At 56.7% G+C, this 9976-nt stretch overlaps 5 protein-coding genes across 5 annotated transcripts; 1 reads left to right on the plus strand and 4 right to left on the minus strand.

The window, feature by feature from the left end:
• Nucleotides 1-330: 330 nt before the first annotated feature.
• CHGG_01837 (uncharacterized protein) lies at nt 331-1254 on the minus strand (the record flags this gene model as incomplete). Its single annotated transcript, XM_001221057.1, has 3 exons — nt 331-612; nt 728-919; nt 1087-1254. 3 exons carry the CDS (start codon nt 1252-1254, stop codon nt 331-333), a joined length of 642 nt encoding a protein of 213 aa, XP_001221058.1.
• Nucleotides 1255-1880: 626 nt separating this feature from the next.
• Nucleotides 1881-3727, minus strand: CHGG_01838 (uncharacterized protein; the record flags this gene model as incomplete). Its single annotated transcript, XM_001221058.1, has 5 exons — nt 1881-1988; nt 2063-3163; nt 3219-3383; nt 3468-3558; nt 3624-3727. 5 exons carry the CDS (start codon nt 3725-3727, stop codon nt 1881-1883), a joined length of 1569 nt encoding a protein of 522 aa, XP_001221059.1.
• Nucleotides 3728-4652: 925 nt separating this feature from the next.
• Nucleotides 4653-5410, minus strand: CHGG_01839 (uncharacterized protein; the record flags this gene model as incomplete). The annotated part of the gene is made up of 3 exons (XM_001221059.1): nt 4653-4850; nt 4998-5285; nt 5351-5410. The coding sequence occupies 3 exons, from the start codon at nt 5408-5410 to the stop codon at nt 4653-4655; spliced, it is 546 nt and encodes a 181-aa protein (XP_001221060.1).
• Nucleotides 5411-7054: 1644 nt separating this feature from the next.
• On the plus strand, nt 7055-7903 carry CHGG_01840 (uncharacterized protein; the record flags this gene model as incomplete). Its single annotated transcript, XM_001221060.1, has 3 exons — nt 7055-7107; nt 7213-7424; nt 7476-7903. The coding sequence occupies 3 exons, from the start codon at nt 7055-7057 to the stop codon at nt 7901-7903; spliced, it is 693 nt and encodes a 230-aa protein (XP_001221061.1).
• A 645-nt stretch (nt 7904-8548) lies between these two features.
• CHGG_01841 (uncharacterized protein) lies at nt 8549-9191 on the minus strand (the record flags this gene model as incomplete). The annotated part of the gene is made up of 2 exons (XM_001221061.1): nt 8549-9077; nt 9160-9191. 2 exons carry the CDS (start codon nt 9189-9191, stop codon nt 8549-8551), a joined length of 561 nt encoding a protein of 186 aa, XP_001221062.1.
• Between the last annotated feature and the right edge of the window lie 785 nt (nt 9192-9976).

Raw genomic sequence — 9976 nt, forward strand, 5'->3', positions numbered from 1 at the left:
CATGGATAGCGTGCTCTCTCCCAACTTCACGCCATTGCTGGCCCTGACATACCTGTAAGTACAGAGGTAGTTACAAACAGCATCCACGCCTTCTATAGCCCAGTCTCAGTCTGTTCTCACTCTCTTTCTCACTTTAGCTCCCCAAACGCCATAACCCAATATGCACAATAGGTAAGAACAAAAAAACAAAGGGGTATGTCCCAAAGCTCCATCTGTAACCCTCCCCCCCAAAACGCCAAACCTCAAAAAAGCACCCTCCCCCCCATCTCACCCACCCACGCCCATATAGAGACAATCCGAAGCAGTGGTTCAAAAAAAAAAAAAGAAGCCTCATTTCCTCGCCCCAAAACTAGTCCGCACCTTCTTAGTCTCGCGCCCATCCGTCTCACTATCCTCCACCCCAGCATTACCACCCACCGCAGCAGCCGCCACCGCCGCCGCGGGTGTATTCTTTTTACTCTTCTTCGACGACGGGCCACTCCTGCCCCCTCCACCACCACCACCACCACCACCGACGGCGCTAGTAGGCGTGGGCGCGCCGGATAGGCCGTTGCCGCCGAAACTGCTGGAGAGGGGCGTGTGTGCGGGCGTGGACGCGGCGGTTTGGGCATCCTGTTTTGTCGGGGCGGGGAGTGGTTAGTTTAGATAAGGAGGATAGGATTATTTTGTGCGAGCGGGTGGGTGGGTGAGGTGGTAAAAGAAAAAAAAAAAAAAAAAAAAAGCCTACCGCCGAGGCGTTGTACGAGACGGAGCTGCGCGAGAAGACGCGGTTGTGGTCTGGCGCGCCGGTCTTGCGGCGCTGGGCGGCGGCGGCGGTGGCGCCCTTGACGTAGTTGTCGAAGCCGATAATGATGTTGCCGCTGGGCGTGCCGTCGAGGTACGCCGTCTCTTTGTCGACGATGAGGTCCTCGACCGTGCTCTGTTGGTGGGGGTGGGTGGTGGTGCCCGCTTGGTTAGCGCCCGCTTCTTTCTCGCCGGTTGTTGTTTTTCTTCCACTGCTGCTGCTCCCTCGTCCTCGTTCCCGCTGCTTTGCTCTGCGTCTGAGTCTGAGGTGGAGGGGGAGGGAGGCGGGGATTCGTAACACACCAGCTTCTTCTCGAGTGCTCGCTTCCGCGAGATCAGCTCCTTCAGCTGCTGCCGCTGTTTCTCGTAGAAGGGGATCCCCGCTGCCGATGATGATGAAGCTGCATCGCCGCCGGTGCCATTGGCTCCCGTCGACTTGCTGTTGCTCCCGGGGGGTGCGTTTTCCGTCATGTTGAAAGACTTATGTTGTTTCTTTTCAATTTTTGTCCCGACAGACCCTCGTAGTGGTCGTGAGGTTGGAATTGCAGTTGTTTCGTAGCTTGGGCGACGCGACGGAACAGGCGAACCTCGAATTGTCCGACAAGGTTCCTGGGCCTGTCTACGCACTGGCCAATGGGCGTTTAAAAAGGCACATTCCCGCACTGTGCGACTACGACGGCAACGAAAACGTATGAAAGAGCACAGATTCAACTGTCCGAGTACCAGGGGACGTAATCGACGTAATCGCCTGTCAAAGGATAACAAGGCCTCTGTTACTGGTACAGCAAAACTGCTGCAAACTCATAGGCTGGCACGGTAAAATCGCATAGAACAATGGCTGAAACGGTACAAAGCAGACAGAAATTCACAATTCAGTCGAGGCAAGATAATTGCGTTTCTAATAGACCTGAGAGACTTCAGAGACAATTTTTGATGGGCAACGGTTGGGGAAATTCAGGGGTTTGGTCTCACAGATCCCAATCCTCAGTCACCTAAGCCCATGCGACATGCCACAGAGCCATGACCCATGATATGACCCTTCCAGCTAGATACGGTGGCCCTTCTTTTTGTTTTCGAATGTATATAGTAGCAGAGCTTCAAGCAGCGTTAGCCTCAACGTGATCGTCTCCGCTCTTCGAGGATCTCATCTTCTTGATTTTCTCCTTGAGCTCTCTCTCGCGGAGTTCGCTGGCTGCTTTTGTGTCCTGTCGAAGGCGTCAGCTTAGTTATACACTCCACCCCACCCACCACCCATCTTTTCAGTGTTCTCCCAACATACCTGTATCGCACTCGACGCCGCCGGGTCGTCACGGGAAGATCGTGGTCTGTTCTCAGCGCCTGAACCATCAGCCGATCTGTTCCGTGTAGAGGAGTATGAAGATGCAGAAGAGGCTCTCCGGGCCCTGTGCCCGCCCCTCCCCCTCCCCGGGCTGTCGCCGCTGCCTTCTCCTCCTCCGGCAGCGCGCCGACGGGGGCTGCTCCCTCGCTCACGAGACCGGCGGTCGGGCGAGCGACGCCGGCTATCGTAGGAACTGGCGGGACTGGCGTCGCCGCGGCTCCCGCTCCAGGATCGGGCTCTGCTCCGACGCGTGTCGGCGCCGCCGCGGGACCCGCTCCGGCTGTCGCGTCTCGTCCGCCTGGGGGGAGTGCGGCTGGGGGACCGCGAGTACCGGGAGGAGGATGTCGACGCCGACCGGCTGTAGCGCCGCACTGGTGTTCGGGACGGGCTCCGGCTCAGGCTCCGGCTGGGGCTCCGACCGCGGCTGCGGCTCCTCGACCGGGAGTAGCGTCGACGTTTAGGCGACGGCGAGTCACGGTCTGACGACACGGAGCGGGTCCGGCCGCGCGGAGAGCGGCGCCGCTTGGGTGCGTCCCGCCGAAAGACCGGGGTGCGGGACCGAGACCGTGCGCGTCGCCGCCGCGGGGGTGGGCTGGGTGACCGGGTGATGGATCGTCTGCCTCCTTCCACGCTGGGGCTGCGTGAGAGCGACCGGGACGAGGTCGACCGAATCGACACCGACCGGGTGCGGGAGCGGGACCGAGACCGGCGACGCCTGTCATCGCGCCACCCACCGCCCCGCCTGGGTGGGCTGCCACGTCTGGGCGGGCTTCCCCGGGGGACGTAGATATCGCGTTGCCATCCCCCACCGCCGCCGCGGGGCCCTCCACGTCCTCCACCACGCTCGCCGCGGTCGCGAAAACGGGGCGGCGAGCGGGACCGCCCGCGTCCGAATCCGCCACGATCCCTATCATCTCGAAATCCACGCCATGTATCACCCCGGCCGGGCCCTCCCCCACCTCGACCGCCTCTACCACGGTCGCGGCGCTCGAATTCTTCTCGTCGCTGGCGGGCTTCCTCGGCAGCCTTGTCCGCCTCGATCTGCTTCCGTGTTAGCCCGCGTCGTGGTGATAATAGTCCGCTGGGTGTTGCCCACCTTCTCCTGCATTAGCTCGAGCTTCTTCGCCTCCAGCAACTCCTTGGGCACGCCCTGCGGGCTGGCCTGCCCGCTCAGCAAGAGCTTCCAGAGCTCCTTGCAAAACGCCGGCGTGTCCTTGTCGAGGAAGCCAGTCAGTTGGATCTGCATCGCTTTGATGTCGGGCTGTGGCAGTATCACACTCGAGGTTAGCAAAGGATCAGGACCGATGGTTGGGGTGAGTGATGGATGTGTGGGCCAGATACTCACATGGCGAACGCCCTCGACCAGGTCAAAGACGAGCTCGATGACGACGTCGTCTTCGCTCCCCAGGATTTCTGTGACTCGGTTGGCGATCCATCTGATTGATATGCTGTTAATAACAAAAGCCGGGTCTTGTGGTCGGCGTCGGTCGGCAACGCTTACTTCTTCATGACCTGGACGTTAACCTTTTGCATGTCTACCTTCTGGTTGAACTCGGGCGGGAATTTGGTGCTCTTGAGGAGCTTCGCGTCCACGCCGGTCGCCATTGCTGCTGATTATGCTTTCGCCTCCTCCTTTCCCCTATAGCAGCTGGTAGCTGTGTGTATTTACTGTAATGCGTCGCAAAGATATCGGTGTTGGTCGCTTGGTTTTATCTCGTCGCCCGCCTGTTGTGGGGAGATGGTGCCGGAACTAAAAGATACTTTCGTACCTGATTGAACTTGGTCGCCGAGAGTCTCGCTGCAGCGACGCGTGCTGCCGGTGAACCTGGACGGGCCTTGGCAGTCTTGGCAGGCGGGACTGCTGTACCCCACTGTACCGGGCGGTGACAGGGGTGCAGACGCGTGGGGTGAGAAATAGCGGGGATCTGGACTGGTGGGTGGTCGCGTGCATGATCCAGAAGCGCTCCAGTGGCCGGATGTGGACAGATGCGTTAAAGGTGTGTGACACTCTGTAAATACAGTAGGTGGTGATCATGAGGCTCTCTAAAGCCTTCCGATCCGGAGGGCAATGAGGCATTTTCATCCCGTCCGAGAATAAGCTGCAAGGCGTATTTGCCGCGACGGGTGTTTTGACTCTGATGGAGTGATGTTCAATTTTTTGAGCATTACTATTCTAAGACTGCTGGCCTAGGTCTTGGATAGATGTTGAGACGAGACTCGCCCTAACAACAAAAAAGAAAGACTCGAGGGGCCGAAGTAAACTCACTCGGCGCAGCGATGTAAATGGACCGACGGAGTGGTCTATCCCAAAGTACTCGTACATTTTCCTGTCCTTCCATTACCGACTCAGTGTCCCTACAAACATAGTGTGCAACCATAACGCCGTGATACTCCATGAATGATACCCGACGCCATGCAAACCGTCGCTGAGCTGTAAGATAACCCAATAACCCGATATGGCCAGCGGACGTGTTTGTGTGTGTAAGGAATAGCAATCCCCCTCCCCTCATAACATCATCAACAAACTCGGTCATGGGCTCTTGGGATAACTGAACTTCGCCCTTCCAGGGTCACCATCCTTCTTCTCGCCCTGCACCTGCTTCGCGTGAAGGGCGGCGATTTTCTCTCTCAATTTGCTGAGACTCCGGTTATTGTCCTGGTCCTTCAGCTTGGCGCGAATCTCATAGAGGGACATGAGGGAGTTGGCTCGGTCAACATCGTCGTCGGTCTGTTGTGTTTGCGTTACATTTAGTATATGGCCATGGCTAGGGTTCGTGGAGAGGAGCGGAATCGAGAGCGGGTAGGTGACGGGGATGGTAGTGTTGCCTGGGTAGGTGGTTATGGTGGTGGTGGTGAAGGGTGGTTTCCTGCTAACCTCTGTCTCGCGCTGCGGCGTCCCGGGGATCGAGCCATAGGATGAGTTTGTGCGTGTGTTGGGCGGGGTAAGAATGCGCCGGCCTAGCTTGTCGAATTTGGCGGGTGAAGCTGTCCTCGACATGAAGGATGAACCCGGCGAAGCTGCTGAACCGCCGGATCCAGTGCGCTTGTGATGTCGCAGGGTTGGCCGGGCCGGCGCTTGCTCCGATGGCCGCGCTGAGTCGGCAGGCGATGACGTCGGAAGGGTTTTGTTGGCGTTAACCAAGGCGACAGCGGCCTGCGATTCCTGCTATGACAAACTATTAGGGGATTTCGCGCACGGAGTTGGAATGCAGCATGGGCATCGCATACCGCGGCGTTTAGATCGCTGAGGTCAGCCAGCATCTGCGCAAGCTGGATGCTTTCCATCATTGTTATGGATGCTTCGTCCTAAGTTGGGATGGGCCGTCTCGTGTTTTCGCGATCATTCAAAGTAGTTGGGGTGGCAGAGTAGTCGAGACAATAATAACGCGTCGAGGTTGCCACTGGCGACGGTGTAGGTGTTGTTAAGGTCTAGAAGAATGGCTACGGCGTTGGTGTTTGGTTGCGTGGCCTATTGGAGTTCGGTGTGAGATGGACGGTTTCACAGAGAAGGATTTTCTGGGCGAGGCGAAGAGCAGCTGCAGATTTATGCTTAGCCTGGAGCTAGCTAATCATCACCCCAATAGGCGGGAAAGAGCACACCGACATACCCCCGCGGTACCTAAGTGCACGGGATGGTGTGCATCGACCTGCCCGTTGAACAGAGCAGCTGGGGCCACACCATGACGGCAGGGCTGAACTTGATTGCCTATGACAGGCGGTCATCGCGAATCTTTTGGAGCTTTGTTCAGCGGGGGTCTGTCGGAGCCGACAGGGGACCGTGGCTCATGGTCTGGGCACCCGCTAAAGGGCTTGTGCATCCTGCCCTCGTGGACGCCCCACCTAGGTATCCAGTGGCCAAAAAAGGCAGTATTCTAAATTACCAGAAAAGGCGAGTGGCTCCAAAACTTGCATCAAGCAAAGCAGGAGACATCGCGCAAGAATTCAAATACGCCCCGAGCAGATCGAGCGATGGGGGAAAAGAGGCCGAGAAAAGCAGAAAAAAGGACATTGGTGAAAGGAAAAGAGACTCGGCAAGCAGGTTCTCACTCAGCTGCCAAATGATTTTTCTTCCATGGACATTTGGAGTTCAACTTTTTCTGTTCATGGTCTGTTCATGGGGTGCTCCCCGCATTCTCCTCCTCCTCTCCAGGCGTGGAGAAAGCCCCTCCGATGCCCCTCGGCGACCTTCCAGGCCCGCAGCATCTCAGCCATCCCGCTCATCCCGTTCGCCTGGAACGGGTCGGCGACGGCGGACTCCTAGGGCGAGAGCCATGGCCACACGGCACCGTTTGCTTCCCGCGACCTGATCGATTTGCCGCTGTGCCGCTTACGTATGGTCTCCGATTTCAAATCGATGGAAGGCGAACAATTACGAAGTATTTGGTCTGGGTTCTCGAGGGTTCAAGCACTTGATGAATAACCATCGCCGCCATGACGGATGGTTAAACCGATCACAACCGATCCTCGTTCCGCCGGATGAGCAGGTTTAACCAACCAGCACGAGCTGACACAGTATTAGCCTATTTAATACAAGGAAGACACAGCAGATCTTTCAAACAGCAATCGTGCCGACAGTTCCCCGCATAACCGTTAGTTTCAAAGCTCGTATGTATCTAGCGATAGTGTAGTCAGCTATGCGATAACGTGGTTCGTTGCTCTCTTTGGGATGTGTGGTTCGTACCCCCTGGCTGTTTTGGTGGGTCAAGATCGGCTACCCAAAAGTGTTGCCGTGCGTGTCGGCCGAGCCGAATAATTACCATGTACAGACAGCCGAAGTCGCATTCTCTTCCCAATCGGATTGTACGTTGCACCTGTCACCAAAGCAGAAGTGTGTACCGGAACCGTTGTATAATATAAGCGGCACCCGTCAGCGCGGGGAATTGTTTCACGATGGGACTACTACTCAGGAGAGGAATCAGAGGAATGGCGACCATGACTTCGATCAAGAAGACTGGAAAGGTGGTCTGCATTGGCCGCAACTATGCGTGCGTCGTCCCTTTTGATTTGGCTGTCTTGGTCGTGACTCGGACCTCATTCTCCCGAATGCAGCATGGGGTGTGTATTGTGGCTTGTGGCTGACGTGCATCCAGGGACCACATCACGGAGCTGAACAGCGCTCGCCCGAAGCAGCCCTTCTTCTTCCAGAAGCCGACTTCGACCATCCTTCTTCCTGGAGAAGGCCCGGTGATCCGCCCTCGGGGCGTGAACCTGCACTATGAGGTCGAGCTCGCCCTTATCCTGGGCAAGCGGGTGAGGGATCTCAGCGCGCAGGACGAACAGGGGGCGCTGGACGCCATTGAGAGTGAGTCAATTCCTCACGGGCCGTGATTCCTGGCACTGAAACCGAAATCAGGCTACGCCCTCAGCATCGACATGACGGCACGCAATGTCCAGAACGAGGCCAAGAAGAAGGGCCTGCCGTGGGACATCAGCAAGGGTTTTGACACGTTCCTGCCCGTGAGCAACATCATCAGCAAGGCGTCCATCCCGGACCCGCACAAGATCGACCTGTACCTCAGCGTCAACGACAAGGTGGTGCAGAATGACTCGACCGAGCTGATGCTCTTCCGGATCCCCAGGATCCTGAGCGACATCTCCAAGGTCATGACCCTCGAGCCGGGCGACATCATCCTGACGGGCACCCCTAAGGGCGTTGGCCCCGTCGTGCCGGGAGATGTCATGCGGGCGGGTATTAGAGTCGACGGCAAGGAGTTGGAGGAGGCCAAGATCGAGGTCGCCGTGGAGGAGTCGACCAGCTCGTATGAGTATGCCGAGACGTGATGTACATCCCTTAGTGTGATAGACATAGATGGGTGGTCAACGGGTCATCCCGATGAGTGGCCGCCTCAACGCGCACTTTCATCCGAACATTTCCAGCCTTGTTAGGTTCCTTCCCGGCCGCCCGTGACCAGCCTATGGTATATATACTAGTTCCGCAGCTCACACTGTCACCGATCCTCCCAATTGAAGCCAACACCGGTTGGCTCAACGGTATTGGGAGGAATCCGGGTGGAACGCCAACCGAAAGAGGCCGTGGGTTCGACTCCCCCCTCGCGAAGAAAAAAGCGAAGAAAAACCTGAAAGGGTTTTTCGTAGCCTGCCACCCTCATCTGACCGGCGGATGGGGGGGGTTGGCAGGTGAGCTTTTTGGCTTTTTGGCATTCTACCGTTTCACCACCTTTGACTCTAATACTCTAGAGGTGCAATCATTTTATAGGGCATACATAGTTCGAGGAGTACATCCAACCCGTCTCTTCCATGCTCACCCCCCCAGTACCAATTGCGAAATAATAGAATCCCAGCCTGGATAACAGACCAATGTGATTTACCAGCCATACTCGGAAATGAACAAGCACGAATACACCCGCGTCCCCATCTACATCACCACACCACCACACCACCACACCACCCAACACTCAACCACGCTCACTCCAAATTCGGATCCCTAATCGACCCCGGCTTCGGACACCACTCGGCCACCTCCCCACACTGCTTACACCTCCTCCCCTCCTCATCCGCCTTAAACGCCTCCACGGCCTCCTTGATCTGCGTGCCCAGATCCGTACAATGAAACGCCGCCTCCTTGACCACCGCACCACACCCCTCCCTCTGGCAATACCAACGCATGCGATCCAGGGAGCCCGCGGGGCGCTTCTGCTCGAGCACGATGCCCACGGTGTCGGCGAAGCGCACCGGGTTGTGCGGCGTGTTGGCGGGCAGCAGGAACATGTCGCCCTCGCGGATGACGATGTCGCGGAAGGTGTTGTTGCCTTCGGTGGGGTCGACGATCTTGAGCGTCATGGCGCCCCGGTGCTGGTAGAACCATTCGGGGGTGGTGTTGATGTGGTAGTCGGTGCGGGCGTTGGGGCCGCCCACGATCATGACGGTGAAGTCGCCGTTGTAGACGCAGTAGTTGTTGATGGGCGGCTTGAGGAGGTGCGAGTTCTCCTCGAGCCTGGGGTGGAGTTAGCAGTGTTAACGGTGATGAATCAGAGGGTTATGTGTGTGTTGGTTGGTTTATAGGGTGGAAAACATACCACTTTGGTAGGTTTACTGGTGGCCCGATCATCGTGAAAGTTTTCAGACTCAAAATTCGGGAAAGTATCGATGGAGCTGTTTAACGGCAAGTTAAATTTTGATGCAAGTAGTTGCTTGAGTGTTTAAAGATGGTTTGAGTAAAGCGTCTTGCCCCGCGTAAGTTAACTGTGGTGGGGCCGGGTATCGTCGGTGATGGATCGAGCAGCTTACTACTTACAGATGCCGTATGCACATACCTGAGAGAGATGATTTTTGAGGTTGCAACCCAAGTTAAGGTTACTTTACGGGGTTTCCTTGAGCTTTAGCCGTTCAAATGGTCAAACCGCGCCCCCGAGGTCATCATCATCAAACCATGTCCAGTCTCACCTGTTTCATGCCCCACCAACAAACCCCGCCCTCGCCGAGCCGGCAAGCCCAGGAACAGTGACGCCGCGAGCGCCGCTCCCAAATTTAGTTCAGCGCAGTGGATCCCATCAGCGGGCCGTCTCACTGAGCGGGCAAGTGAGTGAGTGGCGTTCAGGGATCTGAACACGCGAGCTCAATTGAGACAAACACCACCCATACAACCACTCAAACAGATGGTGAAGACATGAGGACAGCTTGCCGTGATTTTATGATTTTGTAGCCATTCGCATTGGAACTGCCAACTGCAACGTTAATCTCTTCAATCCTTCACTTAGTGCAGTACCGCGACCACCACTCTTTTATTACATCCCTCCATCACCCGCCGGACATCAATAAACTCATCATCCATCTATCTACCTAACTATCCACCATGGACCACTCCTCCCACGACCATCACCGAATGATGGACGC

This window comes from Chaetomium globosum, genomic scaffold (assembly GCF_000143365.1).
Source record: "Chaetomium globosum CBS 148.51 scaffold_1 genomic scaffold, whole genome shotgun sequence".
Taxonomy (NCBI): Eukaryota; Fungi; Ascomycota; class Sordariomycetes; order Sordariales; family Chaetomiaceae; genus Chaetomium; species Chaetomium globosum.